Below are 23348 nucleotides of genomic sequence, written 5' to 3' on the forward strand. Positions count from 1 at the left end.
CTATGCAGCTTAGCATGTCCTCAAGCCACTCTCCCTCAGCTGCTGTCTGCTCCCTGGGCAATTTAGACAGAGGTGATCCTGCCTTGAGCAGAGGGTGGTGTTAGATGGTCTCTGAAGGTCCTTATCAGTGCTTTTTTTCTGTGATCCTCTACCTTTAAGCCAGGCCCTTTCATTTCCGCTTCACCCTGCTTTATCCCTAGTCACGTGAGAATCTTTGCTCTTCCTCCTCTCTCTAAAGGAGCAACTCACTGCCCTCTCTATATGGTCCTCATTTACCATCCCTGCATCTCACCTCTGGTTTCTCCTTTCATCCTTCTCTCAAGCAGTCTGCTCTACCAGCTGCTTTCCTCTTTCTTTTTTTGCAGGCTTCTGTCTCCCACTTTCCCCACTCACTGAGGCTATCCTCATTCTGTCTTCTGCCTGCTTTCTCTGTTCAAGCTGCTCCTATACCCCTTCTCTCATGTGATGACATTCTCAGTGGCTTGGGGAATCTCCTCCTGGTACATCAGCACTGACCTTGAATTCATAGGACTCCTCAATGATGACTTCTAGTTTGGGGTGCTCGCCCAACACTGGCTTGCCCATGTCTGCGATCCGCTTGGCTTCTTCCTCTTCAACTGTCAGCTTCCTGTCTGCCACTTCTGAGAAAATAACATTAATCCTAAGCTGTAGACAGTAGCTTTTAGACTCTCAGCACCCGGTGGGGGGGCACTGGGTAGATATTGTGACACACTTATACACTCATCTCACATTTTGGAAAGTTCATATGGAGTCTTATGAGACCAGAGATGGGATGGTCGGGGAGTGAAAATGTATTAGCATTTTAGTAGCAAACATATTACCTCAGTGAGTAACTGGCTCCATGAATTTGGGCTAGACATAGTGCAGGCAAGTACTGGGGAAGATTCCCCTTTAATGGTAGTGCATCTCAGTCTTTACAGACAACCCTGCTACCTAATCTAGTTCTTTCTCCAGCTCTCCCAGTGCTCATTGCCCTTGATCTGCAGAACTCTCTATCAAGCCACTCCTGGACTTCTCTACTGTCCAACCAGACTGAACACATCAAACTGACAGAACTTGGGACACACTAGCTTCGAACTTAGGCTTCCAGAGGTGAATAGCTATTGTGTTAAGGTCTTGATCCTGCACTGTTAAAGCTCATGAGTGTTTTCACATTGACTTGAATGGTGACAGGGTCAAGTTCAGTACTACTGAGCACACCAAAAGTGGATTTCATTAAAGGTGCCCATAAATAAAAGTTTACAGGGCACATCCTGCATTTGTTACCTGTGTAGAACTGTTAGTGAAGTTAACAGGACTTCTACAGAAGAATGAGTGCAGGATATGTTGCTAGACACAAAGTCTCAGTCCATCTGGAGAAGGATGAAACAGCACAGAGGCCAATGACTGCCCCCACGCTCATTCTGGGATAGAGCTATTCACTACTGTGAAAAACCGTAATAGGCCCTGCCTACCCTAACGGCTGAATGTACTGAGGACAGGCAGCATGAATCTAGAAATGCCTCCGGAGGGAAAGGAAACGGGGCTTCTCCACCCCAGCATCCCTCATTCATAGGCAGAATGCAAATTCACAACTTCTGTTAAGATTTTGATGGCAACACCCAAAATTTTAAGGAGAAAAGGGAAAGATTTAACTGAAAACTCGTATTATTTCAGGGACAAAAAACCAAGATTTCAGTATTAAATTCTTCAGCCCCCCCCTATCACTACACCCTATAAATTACTATTGCTTTAGAACATACAAATGATCTCTTGAGCTTGTCCTGGAGCTCTTTGTCTAGATGAGAAAAAGGGTCCCATTCCCTGCTCCCCCCCTTTTCACTCACCATAGCATTGGTGGGATTGATACACCAATTCTTTTTACTATTTAGCACAAGAGCGCTTTTAAGCAAACTTTAATGTGCAGACATTTTTTCTGGTTTGAAGTGAATGAGAGATAGAATCTTTTTATTCCCCTTTGATTAGAAAATTGCTTTTGGCAATCTGTTCCGTTCAGAGCTTATTTTAACTCTCACGCACATATACATTCACCGGCGCACTCGCTCACACGCACACACACAATTAATTCTTTCATTCTGCACTGTAATTACTTTTTTGCCACATTGTGCATTTCCTAGGGGATTCCTATCATTTGAAAAATGCACAGAAAGAAATAGGTCAGGGGCCAAGAGGGTTTTTGCCTTCACATAACTGAATGATTCATTCTTGATAGGGGAATAAAAGTTTCCTTAGGCTAAGGAAGGTAGGAAGTGAGGCAGGGAAGCTGTCCTATGCAGTACTGCCAGAGAGGAGCTATCCACTAAGGGTGCAGACACAAGAGCAGCTCCCCACTGCAACTCATAGCACTTTTCAGGAAGTGCTGTCAGTTGCAATGATCCCCTGGGCGCAACAGAAGTTTGCAGTTGGGTCCAGGAGTTGGGGATTGCACCTGTTTCCTTTAAGCCTGCAGCCCAGTCTCTATAGCAGTGCCACTCCCACTCCCAGCCCAGATGCTGTTTTCAGAATGGGAGGGAGGAAAGGGAGCAGAGGGAGCTCATTCTTGGGGTTCCCCAGCCAGCACTGGAGGGTGGAGTGGTAGCTTGGAGCCCCTCCACTTTGGAGGTGGTGGGGCTCCAATCCACTCACCCCACCCACCAGCACTGGCTGAAAAAAACCCAAACCAAACTCCCCCTACTCCCTTTCCCCTCTCCCATTCTGAAAACAGTGACAGGCTGGGAGCTCTGCAGACACATGTTACAGAACACACTTCATTTCTTGGAGCAATAAGGGTTCAGATTTCTGCAGGATCAGACCCTTTTAAATTGGTCTGCAGCTGTGTACTTCTGTTCGGTCATGGCTGTAGACTGCTTTCTGGGCCCAGATCAGGCAAAAAATTCTCACTTCTGTCTGTGCCCTGAGGGCACCTACACACGTGTCCAATGCCTGCATTGATGCATGCTAATTAGCACGTGCCAGAGCAGACTCCATTAATGAACTAATTAGCACGCTCCAGCAGACTCAAGGTCTCCTGTCTTCAGCATCCCCGAACTTCAAAATGGTGGCAGGGGTGCTTAAACTAAAGTTCACTGAACAAGCTTTAATTAAAGTGCCCCTGCTGCCATTTTGAAGGGCAAAATACTGAATATGTGAGATGCTGCAGGCACTTTAATTAGAGGGACTCCCAAGAACCACTCTAATTAAAGTGGGCCTCCTCCCTCTCCCCTCCCCCCCACCCTAGGGCACATGTAATAAAGATGCCCTGAGAGACTCCCTTGTGATGCTTTTTCTCGTGATGGTCAGGGCTGATCCTCTGCAGGCTTTACAGGAGGCCACAGTGACTAAGAGGGGGAGGAACCAGCTCACAGAAGTGGCTTCCTGGAGCGCTGTCCCTGGTGCTGACAATGGTCCCCCAGCTTGCTGGGTTGCCACGCTTGTTCACAGGATCAGGTCCCATGGGAACCATGCTTGTAGATTTAACAGTCCTAATTATATCATCCTGTTGCTATGTTCCCAGGCTGCTGACAGGAACATCAATTGCACTGTCTTTGTCAAGGGGTGAATTGGAAAGCCAGCAAATGGCTATTGACTCTCGCTGGAAAAGGGATGTGGAATTAGCTGCAGTGACAAGGTGGAATGAGAGAATCCCTGCTGCTGCTTCTGCATTTGCCCCGAGGATGGAAGATCCCTGTGACATAGCTGGATTTATAAGTGTTCCTGGATGAGCAGGAATCTGCAGCAGGACAAGTGATGGTGGCAGGAGGACTGGGAGATGCTGTAGGGCTGAAAACTGTAAACCAGGAGAGAAAGTTCTTTAGATGGCTGGAAGTATGCCAAAAGCAAGTGAGGGCACAGTCACTGGAGACAAATCAGATTGGTGTCTAGTGCAAGAAGCCAGAAATAACTGTCTGAATTTTATCATAGAGCCTTCTGCTCTGAGTCGTTAAGTTAATGATAAAGTGGATACACCTATCTCTCCAGTAGGGTGCTACTGTTGTTCCTACAGTCTCTCAGGTGGACATTGCTGTTGTTCCTTGCAGCTACATCAGGAGCAACCATGTGACACTCTTGGGGCTGTTGAAGTGAGGACAGTGGCTTCCCCTGGTGATGGTCAGAAATAGGATTTTCCCTGTGATACCAGGGTTGCAGAGGTGACTACTACTGATAACTAAGTCTCCTCCTGACACTGTTGGGGCTGCTGGAGGGAATGCTATAACTTCTCTCACATTAGGATCTTTCTGCTGGTGGAAAAAGCCTTCTCTGATTGGTGGAGGCAAGCTCTGAGCTGATGGACAATGCCCACAATTATTATTTAATAGAACATTTCAAGCAACTTCTAAAAACAAATGATCAAACAACCGCATGGCCCTCAAATACATCTGGAGCTTGCAGAACTGACTCAGCTGGCACCTGGGTCATCCTTACTGAAAAGCTTAATCTTAACAAAAAGCTTGGGGATGCCATGTGGAATTTTTGAAAGTAGCCCATTTACCCACATAGACCTCAAGCTGCAGTCTTGGAAAGGCTCTAAGGGAAACAATAGCATAACTGAGGGGCACCTCACTCTGGCTGAGCATTGAGGAAGAAATTATTCAGGGATTCCTACAGAATTTATAAAAAGCACAGGTAATGCTGCAGGCAGGCAGAAGTTACAGCTGGATTCCTGAAGGGTTTGTAAGTCCTATATGGGTTCCAGAAGACCTTCTACTCTTCACCAGCAGTCACACAGAGATTATAAACTCTGCATGGAGTCTGTTTATAAACACTCTCCTGCCAGATTGACTGCAAACAAGGCTTTACATGGCCTGCAGAGTTTATAAAACATGTAAAGACTCCTATGGCAGTCAACACTACTTTAATCCATCACAAAAGCAAAGACAAATGCATCCATCTTTTGGAACCAATAATGTGCATCAACGTGCTCTGAATGATGTGGAAAAAAAAAAACTGTGCAGAACCAGAGGCAGCAGAAAATGGTGAAAATCAGGCAGTAACTAGGCACAAGCCAGTATGGGCACTCAAAGACAGGGGAGCAAGAGATGGGAGGCAAGAGGTTACTATGAGAGAAGAAACAGTGCTGTTGGGACAGGACAATATCAGAGGACAACATTCTGCCTTCTACATATTTGGAGGACACTGTTGCATATTCTGATATCCAGAGGCATGTGTGGCAGAATTAGTGGAAAAATTATGGAAATAAGAACACCAGAAAATGACTAAATGATTCACAAAGACCAGATCAAGCCAACAAATATGTACCAATTATTAAAGGGGGGACAAGGTGCTGCTAGAGCACCAGGAAAATGTGCTTTTAGTGGTTTGTGTTGCAGAGAATCTGGGCAACCTGGAGATAGAAGGGATTTTAGGAAACATTTTTAACTATCCAGGGAGAAAGCCATAAAGGACCAATCTTACTTGATACTGACTTCAAAAGTCCTTTGTGCTTTCCTCTGCTTATCAGCATAACTTTCATCTTTGGGGTCAATTTCAACCAACTTTTCTTCATCCTGGTATTGATCCCCTTGGTATCTGGGAGATGGTATTGATACTGTTGGGTGTTACTGGAATATAGATCTGGGGCATGGCCTACATACTATTTGCACTTGAGCCTTCACATACTTAGCATGACAGGAAAGAAACTTGTGAGGCTCCACAGGTAACAGCCCAAGTGGGAGGGTAGCTGCCTATTACGATTCTTAGGGATTGAGTTTGAGAGGGAGTTTTGGAGCCATTTCAGTGATTCCTATTCAGCCATGCCAAGCTTCTGATGGGGACCCAGGTGATTGACAGCATTTGGTGATGGACAGCATCAATTATTGTGGTATTTGGTGACAGTATTTGGTGATTGACGGCATCAGTTATTGTGGTGAGATCCAGCAATATTCATTGACCCTGACCATGGATGAAAGTTAATCTTGCCTGAGGTATATAATGAATACTCCAAAGGCTTTTTCTGACCAATCCTGCCTTCCAAGTGTCTCATCCACTGCTTTTTCGATAAAATCTCCTAATGTGCAGATAGGGAAATATTATTATCTTTATATTACAGAGGAGGACACCAAAGCACAGAGCAAGGAAGATCACTTTCCCAAGGAACAAATAAGCAGCAGATGGGGACACACAACACAAGTGTTTGGCTCCCAGATTGTTGTCCTAAGCACTAGATATTTTCAGAAAATACCAAAGTTCAGTTTAAGCCTGGGTTTATTTAAAATTCCCCTGGGTTTATTTAAAATTCACTTGGGGGGTGTGTGTGTGTGTGCGTGCGTGAATGCGTGTATGTGCACACACTTGCATGCATGCACATGTACATGTAGCCATAATGTTTGAGGACTTATTTGCTAAGAGGTGATGGGGGCTCTTCAGAAGGGGCCTAGTCAGATGCTCCTGTTTTGCTATAGCCCTATACACCTGAGTGGATTAAAATTATCCCCTTTCCTCAACAGAAGAATACCAAGGGCTGTGTTTAAAAAAACAAAACAACACACAAAACAGTTTTAATCTGGCAGGTCAAGACTGTCAAGGTGAATGCTGCCAAACCGCAGCTTAATTATTAACCAGCCATGATTTCTGTTTGTATCAGCTTCAATACTCAGCTTTCAATGTGGAGTGCACCCTGGACTCCCAGCTGTCAACTCCAATTAGGCCTGATAAGGTCTGGAGACACCAGGCAAGAAAACGAGCTTGCCAATTCCTCATGGGTTCCCTCCTCTGCCTCCAAGAGATGTGCAAGGCAGAAGGGAAGGATTCCCCTTAACTGTTTAGATTCTGAACACAAGTGAGTTCTAATGTTATTACTTAACATGCAGTTGATGGCAGTGCATAAAGGGTTCGACTGAGCTGGGCTTGTTGTGCTAAGTGCTCAAAGAACTTAATAATTAAAAGACAACATGTCCCAGCTGGATGAGATAAACAAGCAGGATAGGATGGTGGTAGGAAATGAAGACATGGACAATTCTTAAGCAGTGGTTCCAGCTCACATGGATAGAAAGGTAGGCTGCCTGAGAGACCATATAGTGCAGTTTCAGTGTGACCAAGAGGGAGCAAAAGCTTTGCTATGGTAAGTGGTGCCAGGTTTCAGATAAATACCCAGCAGCCTTGTTCAGAGCTAGTCAGCCTGGAAATTTTGTCTGAAAAGCCCAGGCTCCATCTGGTAAAGAGGGAAGGACAGTTCGATGGAGAGAAAGCAGCCCTCTGAGGTATCCTATCCCAGGCTCTTCCATTGACTTGAGCTCTATCCATCCCTAGACAAGTAATGCCCTGATCTTGATTCCCCTAGCCACATAGTGGAAATAAGTCTTATGTTCACACAGCTATCATGAGGCTTAATCTACTCATGTTTGCAAAGTGCTTTTGGAGCTCCATATGGAAGACACTAAATCAGTGTCAAATTTAGCATGATTAGTGTGAAATTTCAGCTTTTTTTAAATGTCAGCATTTTGTGTGGGAAATACTGTAACTAGATCCTTTTTTGGCACTTCTTAACATGCCAACTCTGAACTGAGAAGTGTAGTAACATCTGTGAAAACGAGCAGTCATCAAAAAAAAAGTGTTCTTCAAGGTGTTCATGTGGGAACCTCTTCATAGAAGGAGTCTGAATGATGCCGAGCTACACCCATAAACAATTACCTTGTACTGATCAGCTCTGCACTAATTTACTGGGACTTAAGATGTGAGCAGGCTGGAAACTGAGGAGGAGGACAGATTTTCATCCTTTGTGATGCAAATGCAAATTAGGAGAGTCTTAGGGTTTTTCTAGATTACAGGGCTGCTGCCACCATTGCCATCTGAGGCAGAGCCCCCTATTGGAAATGTGGCATATGGAAGCATAAAGTTTTTCTGTCAACTTAACTATGCTACCAGTTCAAGTAAGAGAAGTTAATGTGGCAGAATCGCCATTCTGGCAATTGCTGTGTCTAGACTGGCAGTTTAGCTGCATTGAGGGTGATCTTTTCACGTGCCCATCCAGAATAGCTAGGCTGGCACAACTCTGTAGTATAGCCCAGACTCCAGACAGATTCTAGGTGGAGACGCCTCTGCCTGCCTAGCCTCCCCCTCACAATGTGACCCAACTGCCAGGTCACTGGCCCCTGGTCTCTCCTGTAGGAAGGAAATGGGGTGCCCCGAGACCTCAAACCACTGGTAAGAACTAGCAGTGGCTGAAAGATGCTCTTTGAAAGGAATCAGGACTAGGAGTCAAATTGTGGTGGATACGATGTGAGCAGCTCTCAACTCAGTTAAGTGGCAAAGATCTGGACACTGTGCAGAGTGCATGGGGACGACGATATGTAGAATAGAAAAGAAGTGCTGGCCAGGTAGGACAAAGGGAAGGGGGTCAGACCAGCTGTCATGTTATGGTAGAGAAGAAGCACTTTGGAGCATGGAGTCATCTCAGTGCAGCATTCTGAGGTTTTCATGTTCCTATTACTGGTGTGAAACACACCGTGCCCCACTTGGCTGCACATCAGCTAATACCAAGGAATGAAGCGACACTGATGGAGGTGCTGATGGGAGACACAGAACTGCCTCCTCCATCTCATGTCTCAGTGATGATCCTTCTAACAAGCTCAATTCTGTAAACACAGAAGAGCATTTGCCCCTGGGAAGTTCAGTCTGGCATGGGGAAGATGCTTCACCTTTGCTTTTCTTCACCAAATTCTGGTTCCACCTTGCTGCGTTGTGGGGGGGCAAGAAGTAGGGGCGGGGGGGGCTGGCCCTTCCCATGGCTTCTGAGCATTGGTTGGGAGAGCTCTGCAGGAAAGGGAAGGGATGGCGTTCTCCCGTCACTTCACAGAACAACTGATAATTAAAATGGGATTTCTGTTGCAGCTGAATAAAAATAAAATCCCAGTTAAATAAAATGAACCTTGGGCATGAATAAGCCCCCTCCCTTGAGAGCTGTCAATCCATCAGTCAAAACTGGAGAAGACTGCTGGCTAAAAGACACTTGTTTCTGAGGTTAGCATATTGGTATGTCCTCTGGCTGAACACATGTATTCTCTGAGGACAGAACAGTCTATGCTCCTTCCTGCTAAGAGGACAGCAGAAATCTGTTTAGGTAATGGATGATGATTCAAAGCTTTATGCATCCAGCATTATGCCCACTAGTTTGTTTCACGTTAGCTGGGAGAACCTGAAGCTTCACGAGAGGAAGGATCATGCGTGGCTAAATCATGAGACTAGGAATCAGCACATTTTGGTATTCCTCGCTCTTTACATACCTTAGGCAAATCAGTTACCCTCCTTGTAGCTCAGCCTCCCACTCCATAAAATGGTATGTGTGGGGTTGGAGACACAAGGCTATATCAATTAATTCAGAAAGTACTTTGAGATGTTTTCACTGATATGGGTGAATGGCCAGAAGTTAGGCAGCTGGATGCTTCCCCAAGAAATGCATCTCCCCAGCCACTTTTCTGAACCTCTGGAGTCCAGAAACCTTGTGGCAATGGGCTCTGGTAAACATTTTCAATAAATTATGCTTCTGGTCAAGTTGCAAACACCACAAGAGCTTTTTGTCATGCCTCTCCATGAACCTAGCTGGCACCAGAAACTGCCAAGGCAATTTCATAAATGTAAGCAGACAAAGCAAAGCAATTAGTCAGACTTTTATGAATGCCAGGAAGGGTTTGGTTTCAATTTGAGATTTGGGTCAGGAGTCCTAGGATTTTTTTTCTCTCCTAACCTGAACTGGCTTGCCATTCCAGCTCTCAGACAAAGTAAAAGTGACCATTTTTGCAGACAGAAGAGCCATTGGATGTACCTTAAAAAACAACTACTAAATTCATAAACAGTATCAGGGTTTCCTCATATAAAGATTACGTGGAACATTCACTTCACATTACTATTACTAAATAAGAGAAGCACCAATGAGAATAACTGAGGTGATGAACTAACAGGCCTGTGAGCCAGAGATCTGGATTCTGCTTTTGTTACTCCTGTTATCCTGCTTAGTACCCTCAGGAAGGTCATAGTGGTGAACTCATCTTGAGCTCGCTCACCCTTCCCTTTCCTACTTAGGCAAAAAGCTACGGTCTGAACAGCTGAACTGCCTGAAGCTCTTGGCTGCTCAGCCAAAAGCTGAAACTGTAGCTGCTGCTGAAGACTGGCCCCCATGGGAGAATCTAGGATTTTGAAAAGTGCTAAAAGAGTCTTCAGGGCTATGAAGCAAGAGCTGAGAGACCAGCAGTAGCTAACAGCAAGATTGTTGAAAAAAGGATAGCTTGATTAGTGGACCATCAAAACCATTCAAAAAGAGGGAGGGTCGTTAACCCCTGTGGAGTGAAGAGCAATCAGAAGGAATCGGATAGATTACAATAAGCCATGTTGGTTGACTCTATCAGCACCGCCTGAATATAAATGCTCCTGCTGCTCCTGGGCAGGTGGTTTTACACTTTGGGTGGACTACAAATCAAAGCGGGGTAACAACCATGTCACTGCACTGGGATCTGCTCCTGCTGGACTCTGTTCCTCCCTCCATGCAGCAACTGGAGGGAAGAATAGGAAAAAGAAGCAGTGGCCATCATGCAGCATATCTATGTTTCTATTCTGGGAAGAAAAATTAGTTTCCCAGCTTAAGATATATACCCCACTTGTGGAAGGCTAATTCTGGGGGCAAAAGTGCGGGTGATGTGCAAGTAAATATGATAAGAGCAGAATTTTTGTTTAAATCTCTGTTGATCTCAGGCTAGTAAAACTTTATACCATAAAAAATCCCTTGTTCCGGATCAGACTAACAGCATCCTTCTACTATACTTATTCTGGGCAGCTGAAATGGATGCTTTAATCCAACTGCTATCAGACATATCTGAAACCAGTTCTTGAGTACAAGTATGGATTGCTGAGTCATTTTGGATAAAAATTACTTATGTTAAGCTTTAAAACCATCCAAACCTATTTACTTTAAGATATTGTTTCAAGAAAAAAAAATCTTCATTTTCACATGGTTCATTATTTTCAGGTTTGGGAGCAGAAGAAACAATAATGCATAGAAGAAGGTGTTCTTGTGAGATATTCTAATAAACCAGAAGCAGACAGCACTGGAAATCTTGCTTGACAGCAAGATGGGAGTATCCAGCCACCCACAGTGTGTGAATTCAGAGCCACGTCCAAAGCTGCAAACACGCAGGGGCCAGCATGTTCTGAACTTCACCCCAAATAAGGAGCTGCTTGGCTGTGAGGTCATTGTTTGGATCCATCTTAATTGCCAATTAATATGGCAATTAATATGCAGGGTTCAAATGCTAATGCAAACAGAAATAAATATCTGAACTACTTGAGGCTTACTCATCACTAGTCACAAGCCAACTACGAGGCAGGCAACAGGCAGAAACCCAACATCAGTGCTAGAGGAAAGGAGAGAAGAGACAGAGAGCAGCAGGAGGCCTGGGTTAATAGCTGTTGGATTTCAAAAGAGCAAGCAGTGGTAGATGAAAGATGTGAAATAAAGAAACAACCCCCTGACATTCCAGGAGACATGAGAGAGGCATGGGGCTGGGGGGAGAGGGCAGCTCCAGAAGGTGGGCTAGAGTCGGAGCGATTGCACCATTCAGGCTCAGAGATGCAACAGAAGGGGCTGGGTAAGAAAAGGCAAACTTCAATGAGATTTTCAATGACATGATTTGTACAAGGATTCTGGAAAGTTCATACTTTCTCAATTTAAAATGGCACAAATTAAGTGAAAATGCCATCTCTTTTTTTACTTATGAGCTGCAGCCAGTATTGAGTGGTACTCCAGTCGGTGTTTCTGGACCGTGGTGGTCTGTGTATGTTTAAAACTGTTCTGGGAATTTCCTATTCCAGGATTTGTAGTTTTAAACATGCACAAGCTGTGTCAGCCCAGCCTCATACAGAACCCAGGGGCTGCACACAACAGACCCAATCCATGACATTCTAGGATAACAGAAGCATGTAACAATTGTATCAATAGGAAATGAAGCCAAAATAAGCAGTTATGATGTAAGTGTTAGGCTTGCATGCTCCTTAGTGAAACCAGTGTAGCAAAACCTTTGCAACTTTAACCCTGTTTCATTCCAAATTAAAATATTAGCAATTTAGCTAACCTGCATCACTACAGAATCATTCAGCTGTAACACTATATACATCACAACTGCTCACACACCCTCCTAAATGGCAGCTCCCCCTCCTTCTTTGAAGTCATACAAAGTTAAGTTTACTATGGCCTATAAGGAGAACAATGCAGTAAAGGAAAGGGGAACTTGGCACTATGCCCCATGGACCTTTCCTCTTTCTTGTGGCCTGAAATTTGGCCTTTCCTCTGTTAACTGAACAGCAAATGTCTATAGCTGCTGACTGAATTATCCAATAGTACCTACCAAAAGCAATCAAATTGGATCACAACAGAGAGGGGAACTTATATTATTTTAAAACAAATTATTTGGTTCCCCAGGTTCTGAGCAAGGTACATAGCTATTGAATTAAAGCAACAAAATTAGTCTGAGAAAGGCTGTGCTTGACTTATTCCAATTCTGCTGAAGCTGAAGAGGGTCAGAGACATTTTGCTTAAGTGCCCTGTACTGAAATTTGGGGCTCCTCTGGTATTAATCTGCTAATTGGCCGGATGAAATTTGGGATTCTGAGTAAATTCTATGGACAGCAGTTTTGGGCTTTTCTAAAAAAAGAAGAGATGGAAGGTTTTCTTATAAAGATTTGCAAAACATGTCTTGGCCATAATATGATTTGACTGCCTTAATAGCATGGGCATTACAAACCCAGATGAGTGACTTGCCTTAAACTTGTAGAAGCCTTCCAGGGAGCTGCACAACTGCTTCCGTCCCCAAACTAAAAAATCTATTAGTTTACAAGCAGTGGCACTTCCTAATAGCTACAGTCCAGTTCAGGACTCCTTCCATGTTCAGGTAAAAAATAAATAAAACAAATCCCTGTCCCGCTCTGTACCTCGCCTGCCTGCTGCTTAGTGTTGTCAACTGTTTCTCTTAGTCAAAATTCAAATCTGGAAGTGTAGGGATAACAAGAACTACAGGAGGAATTCATCATGCTTCAATGCAATCTAGAGAGTCTTGTGTAATGGGTTTTTCAGGCAACAAAGGGAGATTCAGTATTAATAAATATAAAGTCCTGCCCACAGGCAGAGAAAAGAAAGAGTGCAGAGCCAACACTGGGTGGGATGTGACCAACCAGCTACAACTATTGTGTAAGAGGAGTTCACTTTCAGCTTTTCTCTTTAATTTTGTCCTAATATTGGGCAAGACTGAAGGTGTTTTCTGTGTCACCACAGAGATGGTGCAAAGACTACTCAAGTCTACTACCTGAGCATGACAATTGTTGGTGCCTGTTGGCCTTGCTAGCATCTGACTCTCAGGAAGGGGCACGTAGGGGTGACAATAGGGCAGAGAGAAGGCCCTGAATTCCTTATAATGGCCTCCTTGAGAGCTTGCCCTGCTGACACATTGGGGAAATCTATACTTCACCCTCTATAAATCTGGCACATCATTTGTGTTCTAGGAAACATTGGGCTAGTCTTATGCTCAACCTTGAGGGGGATTCCTCTGGGGTGATGAACTGCCCTGCACCATGAATTCTGTAATACCACACTTGGATCCATTAGGCCTGAGCACTGTGGCTGCAGGAAGGAAGATTTGTGACTGGAATGGCCAGGCAAGGTGACCATGAGAGAAGATCCAATACTTTCTTGTACAGCAGACCTGGAGGTTCAACTGAGGCCATTTTCCTAGATTTGGGGCAACAAGTCTTGGATTTGAGCCAGACCCTCATGGCTGTTATCCACACAAGGAGGGGCGTGTGTTTGCAGCAGCAGAAATAGTAGCAGCACAGATTTATGTTGCTACTTTGGGCTGTAGTGCACACCTCTGCTTTCAGAGGTGTCCCACTGCTCCATGAGCTGCAGTGGGGGCTGGCTGGGGTAAAGGGTGTTTCAGTGAAAGGCTAGCCGGCTGGCAGCTCCCATGCTGAGGCACCCTGTGCTCCAGCCAGCAGGGGAGTGGCACGTGGAGATGGGGGAGAAAGCAGCTCAGAGCTGCCTGCTCACCCGTCTCCATGCGCTGCGAAGCCCCCACGCTGAGGCACCCTGCGTCCCAGCCATCCACTCCCTGGCAGGCTGGGCTGCAGTGTGCCTCGAGATGGGGGAGCAGACAGCCCTGGGCTGGCTGCTCCCGTCTCCACATGCCTCAGTGAGAGGGCTCTGCTGTGGAGCCCGTCTTGAGTTACACTGTACCCCAGCCAGCTGTGGAGCAGTTGGATGGGGCACGGTACACCTCGAGATGAGTGAGCAGGCAGCCCTGGGCTGCTTCCCTGTCTCTGTGTGCCTCAGTGGGGGCTTCTCAGTCACAGCTGCCTACTCCCGTCTCGAGGCATACTGCGCCCCAGCCAGGTGCTCCACGGCTGGCTGGGATGCTGGGTGTCTCAGCATGGGGGTTCTGCAGCCCACAGAGATGGGGGAGCAGGTAGCCCTGAGCTGCCTGATCCCCTGTCTCTACATTTGTCCTGACACACAGCACGTTGGTGTCCTTTGTCCCACATTTTTTTCCAGGGTATTTTTTTGCTACTGGGAAATCCTGGAAGCAAATTTTGCCCCAGTGCTGCTAATTAGCAGCCCTGCACACCATTTAACATGCAACACATGCAGTTTGTGGCACTGCAAAGAGGCTTGCGGTGTCACAAACCACACGTACCTGCACATCTGGATCCGGCCCATGAGTCAACATTTGGGGCATTCTTAACACAGCAGGGCAGGCATCATCACTAGTAACTGCAACACAAGTATTAATACAAAAAAGGTTGCCTGAAGGAGAGATTGGAATCAAAGCCATAGTAGACAGAGGAAAGGAATAAAAGCCATCTTACCTTGGGTAAGCAGCAGCGCTGTAAGGAAAGAGAAACAAAAGAAAGAAGAAAACAGGAAGAGAGTTAATCTCCTATTGGGAAAAGCTGTAAAGGCTATTTGCAGATGGCAGTTTTAAATGAGTGATGGACTTGGCTTAATGCAGTGTGAGCTCTTTGTTGTAGCCACATGCTAGGTGCAGGCCTGTGAGCATGCCCAATAGCAGCAGGATGAGAATGAGGCTGGAAAAAATGGGTGTGCATCAAGGGCTTTGTTTTTTGGAAGTATTCCCCCTCCCCGTGAGCAAAGGCAGAGGGTTGGGTTGTGGAGGGTGGAGGTAGTAGGTAGGGGATAGGAAGAGTGTGTGGGAATTGTCACACCTGACATCTGGACCTGAGATGAGCTAAAGTGGCCCAAAACGAGTTGGAAGTGCAGTGTGCAGATGTGGAGAAAGGACACGACAAAAACATGAAGGCCTTGGTCAGCTGATGCATTGAGAGATTTTCTTGGGTGCCTGTTGAGAGTGCAGACCGTGGGGGAGTGGGGCTCACTGAGAAGAACATGGCAAGGACGGCCACACATTATCTTCCCGGACTCACAAGGAAGTCCTGACTTTCACAAATCTATCCTGTATCACACAAGCATAGCTTGCAGAGATTGAGAATCCCAAGCAGAATGTAGATGTCACAGTTCACCATCACACTGCGTCTTCATAAGTCTTTTTGCTTCTAGTTGGGTGTGTACATGACAGTATGGTTTTGACATGTCTCATACGGTGTCACCACATAAAAATGCAACTGCAGCATGACAATGTGTTGTAATGCAGTTAGTTGGTCCTGCAAGATTAGGACACGCTGTAACATGAGCGTGTTGGAGAAGGGGAAAAGAGTGACAACAGTCTTGGCTGAATGCAGTGTGACCTCTCTGTTGTAGCCCCATGCTAAGTGCAGGTGTGCACCTTGTGTAGAACAAACTAAATTTCTTCTTCAAAAAATGTCCCTTACAGCTGTCCTGCTGTCATTGACACTGATTACATGACCCTCCTTTAACCCTATCTCCTCATAGTTGTCAGAAAGAAAGATCTTACAGGACCCTTTCTTGGTCTAATCCAGGGGTGGGCAAAATATGGCCCGCGGGCTGAGGCCATTCTATCCGGCCTGCAGGGCCCCTAAAAAATGTAGAAAATTAATATTTCTCTGTCCTTGGTTTCTGGACAGGAACCACGGGCAGTAGGACCCAGGGGAAGCCTGGCGGGCTCCAACAACAGCAGCCCACCTGGCCCCGCCCCTCAGCCAGAAGCCCCAGCCACAGTTTCTGGGCTGGGAGCACAGTGGCTGCCTGGGTGCGGGAAGCTCTGGTAAGGGGGGGAGGGGGGACCCTGGGCAAGGAAGGAGTGTGGGGGGGGGGAGGGAGAAGCAGCCTCTCCCCGCCCCACGCCCTGCACTGCAGCTGGTTGCAGCCCACATGGGGCTGCCTGTGCCTACTCCGGACAGTCTCATGCAGGCTGTGAGCAGCAGGGGTAGGGCGGGGGTGGGGCAGGGGAGGGGCTGCTTCCCCCCCCTCCACCCCCGTGCTCAACTTTTTGCTGGACTCCTTCCCTGCACAGGGAAAAGTGGCCTCCCCCCCGCCCCATGGCCAGCGCCCCACGCTGCAGCCACCCGCAGCCCGCATGAGGCTGCCGGTGCCTGCTCCAGACAGCTCCGCGTGGGCTGCAAGTGCCTGCAGCGTGGGGCGCTGGCCATGGGGTAGGTGAGGGGATGCTTTTCCTCGTGCTCAGCACCAGCTTCTTCCCTGCTGGTGAGCAGGGGGTCGGGGCTGTGTGCTGCCCAGCACCTGTACCACAGGGCTGGGGGGCACTGGGTGTGAGTGGGTGGGGAGTCAGTGGGAGCACAGGGCCCACACCGGTGTCCCAGGGCCAGTGCCAGTGGGGCCCAGAGCAGGGTGGCAGGAGTGTGGGGTCCCAGCTGGCAGGGGCTCTGTGGAGCCGGGCCAGCTCCCCCCTCTCCCTGCTGGTGCAGCCCAGCCTGACTCCACAGACCCCTGCCAGTCTGTGCCCCGCTCTGGGCCCCACCGGTGCTGGCCCCGGGACATTGGTCCCAAGACATTGGGACGTTGGTCCCAAGATGGTGACCGGGGGCAGGGCACCTGTCAAGGGGCGGGGCTACCCATGTGGCCCTCGACAGCCTGCCAAAACTAACTAAGCGGCCCTCCGCTCAAAATAATTGCCTGTCCCTGGTCTAATCCCTAGAAAACCATGGGCAATATTCAAGTAAACCAGCTCCCAAATAAACTTACCATGGTCTACATCAAGCCTTTTATATTGCTTGAAAATAACAAACCTCCTTTATATAAGAATTGAACCTCAGTTCCACCTCTAGCCTATGACCACCACCATCCCTCAAACAGAAAACTTCAGTTCAGTTCTCAGGATTTGATTGAATTTCTTAAAAATGTAATAGTATAACTGTCACAACTGTTACCTATAGGACAAGGGTAAGCAAAATATGGCCCATGACCTAGATCCAGCCTGTCAACAGATTTTGTCCGGCCAGTACCAGGTCCATTGACCCCGCCCAGGTGCGGGGGACAGCCCGAGACGTTGCAGGGGTGGGAGGGAAGTACTGACCTGGGCCACAACAGCTCACCAAAACTCCATAAGTGTCCCTTGGGCCCAAATAATTGCCTACTGCTGCCATAGGTCTTTTAGTGCAAGAATCTTAAAACACTGAACAATGAGTGATCTTAGCATTCCCATTTTACAGATGCCAAAATGGAAGCAAAGAAAGATGAATGGGAACAGACTTAGCTGTCTAGTAAGTGGACTGATCTTGAAAGGTGCCAAACAATTTTCTCTATTGTGGTATCTTAATTTCTGCTTGCCTCTGGAAAAAATCAAGGCACTTTTATGTGGGTGCTTTATTTAAATATCTGAGTTCCAATATGTTTGCCTAGCTGAAGGTTCACACCGCACAGAAATGACAAAGCTGGAAAAAGTAACACTGAATGCCAGTTCTCAGTCCATTTTTATATCTACAAGACAATACTCTCAGTCACATTTTTCAATTCAGCTTGCAGTAAGACATCAGAACAGGAAATATTAGCCAACCAATTTGACACTACCGTGAAAACATCAGTAGCATTGTATATACCTTAGAGTCAGTCTAGAGACTGGCAGTAGTTTAATGTCCTTCTCTGTCTATATGCATTCGTGTGCATGGTGGCTGGGAGTCCAAAAAGAGTGACAAGCTTAAGAATTTACTGGACCTCTATTAACATCTAGTAGCTGTCTTAATAACTCTAAAGTTTGCTTATGCTAAAAGTAAAAGGGGCATTCAGGCAGAATACACCTGCTTCCCTGCTGAATATTTCAAGTATGCCATGGAGATAAGAATGCATTTGTCATGCTCATGAATGTTGCAGACACTTGTGGTGTGGGGGAGGTATGAAGTATGTGCACTGATCTCCAAAGGAGAGCCTGTGGAATATTAGCAGCACAATAATTGTGCCAGGGATCAACAGTGAAAGAAATCCAAACAGATGAGAGTTTTTATGAGTCTATTTACAGATACTGAAGAAAAGGAGGATTATGAGGGGCTGCCAAAGTAACTACTTGAACAGGAAATATTTCTCAGAATTTCCTCATAAAAGCAAGTGACTGATATCACTGGTTAAAGCCAGGTTGTGTATTGATAGGAAGTCTGAAGTTTTTATCCTACAGCTGTCTCATTCCAACTCAATCCTAAAATTTAATTTACCTATCCTGGGGTCTATGCGCAGCCCTGGGAAACTTCCATGTGCCTGTGGAAAACTAGACCTAACTTCTACAGCACAATCTCCTAGCAACTTGAAGTACTTTGATGAGACAACTGGAAATTGCACAGCAGCTAAAGCAGAGAGAGAGATTTTCCTTCTATTAAATATGAAAATGAATAATAATAATAGTGTTGAGCAGCACCAGTGTTATTTCTTAACTATTACATTCAATTTATTTTACACTATTTCTAAATTTTTAATGTGCCACAGCTTATTTGTATTAGCTATCTACACCTGCATTCTGGAGGTTGCCAGAGATTTTGGACTCGGCCAGGAAAGAGACTGTGTCCTTGGCACCCATAAAGGCAACTTGAAACTATGGGACACAGATAGCAGCTATATTCCAATAATAGTGTTTGCATTGTTATTGTTCTGTTTCAGAGTTGATAGTCAATTGAGATTCATAGGGGAAACTAAGACATTCCCTTAAAGCTATTGTTTCAAGCTGCTGCTTGCAGACTCAGAAGAGCAAGACTGTATAGTTTATATTTGGGTTTTGTTTTGGAAAGTTTCTCTGCAACAATGAGAATTAGTAAAACAGGCCCTGAAGCACAGGGCATATAAATGAACACAGCTCTGTTAATTTCAGATTTATTTAAACTGAAAACTTGGATTGTGCGTTCCAATTCTACAGCAAGGGATAGTTTCTGTGACAAATTTTACGGCTGAAGAGTTGTGGGAAATGGGGGACCCTGAAATCTCCCACTGCATCCTCATTTCTACCTCAAACACATCTTTTCCTTCCAGAATATCACAACACAGCCCTATTAATAAACCTCTAACTGTAACTTACAGCACTGCTTGCATTTCAAATGGGGGGTCCCCCCTCCCAGCTCTGGCCCACTGTATCTCAAGGTTAAGTTGTAGCACCCATGCTCTTCCAGTTCTGGACCTCTGAACACAGTGACAAATTCAATTCAATTGCTTTAGGCAGGCAGAAACATTATTGCATGTGTTGATTCAATGTTCAAAATTAATCTAATAATGAAAGATTACTGGACCCCAAAGCTACAGTGATTGTAAAAAATACCAGTTTATATGTTTCTTAAAGCTGTTATTCTAGGGCCCTGGGATTTGAGTTTACCTTTCTTGCATTTGCTTTTGTGCCTGCAAAACAAGTATTTTGCTCTCTTTCACCTACGTTAGGATACATGAATATTTGATGACGCCTGCAAAGCTATGAATGAAACATCAACACTACAAAATGGAAAGCCAAGGGTTTACTTTATCTTTATATTTCTGAGTGAATATTGGGCATGCAAGCAAGAAAACTATTTCACAGGCTAGAGCTTCCATCTTGCACACAGATGCTAATGTATCCTTAGACCTGACCTGTAACATCCCCTATCAATGCACCTCTACCCATATATGCCAATCTTCATCTGAAGTTCCTCTTCACTGTTGCAATCCTGGGCTCTTTCTTACTCCTGACCTGCAGTGCCCCTTTTGCTTTTCCAGCCACTGGTCTGGCTACAGCAAAGCTAATGAAGCTCAGCCCTGAAGTATGACCCCCCCTCTTACTGGTATCTAGGATACTCTCAGGGGTCTGACTAGGGTATTGCAATAGGAAGCCACTAAAATAAGCTCAGCATCCACTACCACAATAGCAAGCATGTATCCCATGCTTACACTTTACAAAAATGCAAGATGAGATCAACACATGATACTTCAGGCAGGGTAGGTAGATACCATTAACACTATTTTCTGCTGAATTCTCAGGGGATCTGAAGCTATGTTTTCAATATATTCTTTACCAGGCTGCTAGGGAGAAGGCGGGTAAGGGGATTCCATTCTAAATGAGAAAATGAGAAAACAGAAGATAATGAAATGCAATCACATTTCAGCTGCCAGCTTTTCAGTGGAGACCTACAGGGATGAATATAACACACGTGGTTCAACTCCTTTAAGGATGGCCTCTGCATATACTGCTGCTTAACTTATGAGAATCAGCCTGTCAATAGGAAACACTGCAGGTGATCACTCACAAATATCAAAAGCTGCATCAGAAGCGAGAAGGATCAGAAGTCCAGAGAAATGGAAGATTCCAAAAGGGTGACTAGGGAATCATCGTGACAACTCCAAAGTAGATCCCTCTGCATGGTTGCTTGGCTTCGTGCCAGGCAGCGAGGCAATGGCTAGCGAGATGGAAATCAGCAGAAGTATTCAGCTTGAGCTCAGCTGGGGAGAGCAGCATGGCTGAGGCAGAAGAGCAATAATTCTGATTGCAGAAGCTTCTCTACGTGCAGTATGGCTTTCCCATTTATTGACATCACCTCAGTTTGCTTCTGGGATGTAATAATTGGCTTGGTTCCCCATTAAAATTCTGGGTCCCAGTGCCTCCTGAACTGGTACTGCTTTCCCTGGTGGGCTGTCCTTCTAACAAGTCAACCTGCAAGTCTAAACACTTGCCCTTTTTTTAAGTCTGGCAACTGAAATCTTAATTTTAAAGCTCAGGTCAGTCTCTAAAATTTCAGTTATGTTTTAGGTTTTCTATATCATATGAAGCACATAGGCCGAGTCTGCTGTGACAAAACAGAGGTGTAGCAGCCACGTTCCTCCCTGGTATAACTCCACTAAGGTCAATGGAGTTTACACCCACCACAGGTTAATTTGGCCCAGAGTGAGAGTAGGTCAGAAAACAGGTGCAAAGTAATAATACTGTAACTATTTGGTGTTATGAGTCACATCCATTTTCTAACCTACAATGCAGCTTTCATCTTTCTTTACGTCACAGCAAATTTTAGTTCCAAATTTTTTACCTGTTTTGGACACATTATAGATTGATAGAAGTATTTTCCAGTCAATAGTTGTACAACATTTGTGAGGTCTCTTGTAAGGATAAATGGCACTTCTGGGCTGATGGCTGCTTGGTGTCCACAGAGTGAACTGGTGCAAGGCAGGGAGCAGCAGCGAGTCATGACAAGACTTGTGACTGCATAGCAAAATGGTCATTGGCAGCATCAAGAAGTGAGAACAGCACTGCTAAGATCACATGGTACTTGTGAAGAAGTCCAGTAACTGTGCAAATCAAGTAATAAGTGACTGGCATCTCTGCGCTACTTACTGAACCCTTCCAGAACACAAAGGAACTGAAAGAAGCTAAGCTCTCTGCAGGGCTAAAGCTTTTTCATGAGAAGGTACCTATTGGTTTTGACTCTGTGCAGCTTAGTGGAGTATGTGCTCTGTCCCTAAAGCAGTAACATACAGCTTAAAGAAGTCAGACATGTTACTGAAATGGACCTAATTCTGTTCTCGCTAACATCAACAGAAAAAACTTAAGACTTGTAAAGGGCAGAATTAGGCTCATTTACTTCTTCAGGGGACTCACCATAGCAGTTCAGTTCTACCTGCGTGTTGCAGGATGAAACTGCCGTCCCACAAGAGATGGGAGCAAAGAGGATTCCACCAGGCAAAAGAAATCTAATTCTTAGAGCAAATCACTCCCATTGTTCAGTCAGAAAACAAAACCTTCTTGAGGAATGCCTATACTATGAATGAAAACAGGTCTGTTCATACATGAGTTGACTAATTCAACTTGGAAGAGCAGTTAGGATAAGAAGATTTGTGTTTTGCATAGCACACAGGGCAGTTCTAGTTCACCTTCAGGTTTCCCTTAGCTTGAACTTGTGCAGTTCACCCAAGTTAAAATCCAAGTTAATTTGTCTCTACTGCAATTTTGATCTGAATTAGCTAACTTGGCTTCACTTACCAAGTTCAGACCATGAAGTTCTTTACAGCTTGGGTACAAGCCTCACTGTGGCTTTCAACCATAATCTCCCTTTAGGAAGCAGAGTCTTCCATAGACAAAGCCCATGCACAAGATGGAATCCAGTTTGAGACTTGTCTGTTCTGGACTGCGATATGCTAGGGGGGAGTAGAGCACAACCATCCAAAGCCGCTGTAAACATGCTCTCTGTGAGGAAGGGATTCTGAGTTCCAACTTCCTGTGAAGTCAAACTTTGTACGAGCCATTTTTTTTAAGAAGTAAAATTTTCTTGGAAAACTTCTGAGCCCTATCATGCACTTCATTCTAAATGCAGCCTTCAGTCACCATTTCTGAACCTGGATTTGCCACTGATCTGCAGCAGGGCAAATTCTCCCAAGCAGGACTCTGAATTGCCATCATAAAATGTAATTTTCCATAGGTATTTCTCATCATTACTCCCTATCAAGTAGAATCTTCCAAAGTATCTTCTGCATTAACTCACTGCTCTGACTGTGCTCTGCTCAGTACTCTAGGGTTAATCACAGTGTAAGTAAAATGTGAAGATTAGCTCTCAGGGAAAGGTAAAAAGGCTCTACTCCTGTAATTTTGGACTGTGTGCAAATTGTAAATGCCAATGCGTGAAAAAAGTACAGACAGACATTCTCTGAATCCAGAGAGAGCCTGCAGGGCCAACAGTAACAAAAACCTAGGTCTGGACTGTGATCTAATGTGACACTATAGCCACCATGAGAGTAAGCCAACCCATAAGGTGTCATCTTTTAATAAAGGAAAAGACTTGATTCACCCGAGGGATACTCAAAAGGTGCTGGCAGAAGGATGGCCAGAAAGGTAGCTCAACCTGCTGGGAGGTTTCTGTGCTCAGCAGACAAAGACTCGGTTCCTCTTACTGCAAATAAGGGGAATGGACAAAGCCAAGAGAATCCATAACTTAGTTTCTAAAAAACAAGAGGGAGAAAAGAACAGGAAATCCTGGGGACAGGTGGCAGAATGGAG

At 45.4% G+C, this 23348-nt stretch overlaps 1 protein-coding gene across 2 annotated transcripts in view; it reads right to left on the reverse strand.

Moving 5' to 3' along the window:
- SLC8A3 (solute carrier family 8 member A3) overlaps nucleotides 1-23348 on the reverse strand; it is a 202584-nt gene that overhangs the window by 9286 nt on the left and 169950 nt on the right. Inside the window, exons 5-6 of one of the 2 annotated variants that reach the window (XM_006263978.4) lie at nucleotides 14839-14856; nucleotides 517-641 (exon numbers count right to left, since the gene is read on the reverse strand). In XM_006263978.4, coding sequence (XP_006264040.1) covers nucleotides 517-641; nucleotides 14839-14856 — 143 coding nt within the window. The remainder of the gene's footprint in view (nucleotides 1-516; nucleotides 642-14838; nucleotides 14857-23348) is intronic. The other variant, XM_006263979.4, reaches the window with a different exon arrangement.

Source organism: Alligator mississippiensis, chromosome 2 (genome assembly GCF_030867095.1).
Source record: "Alligator mississippiensis isolate rAllMis1 chromosome 2, rAllMis1, whole genome shotgun sequence".
Lineage (NCBI taxonomy): Eukaryota > Metazoa > Chordata > Crocodylia > Alligatoridae > Alligator > Alligator mississippiensis.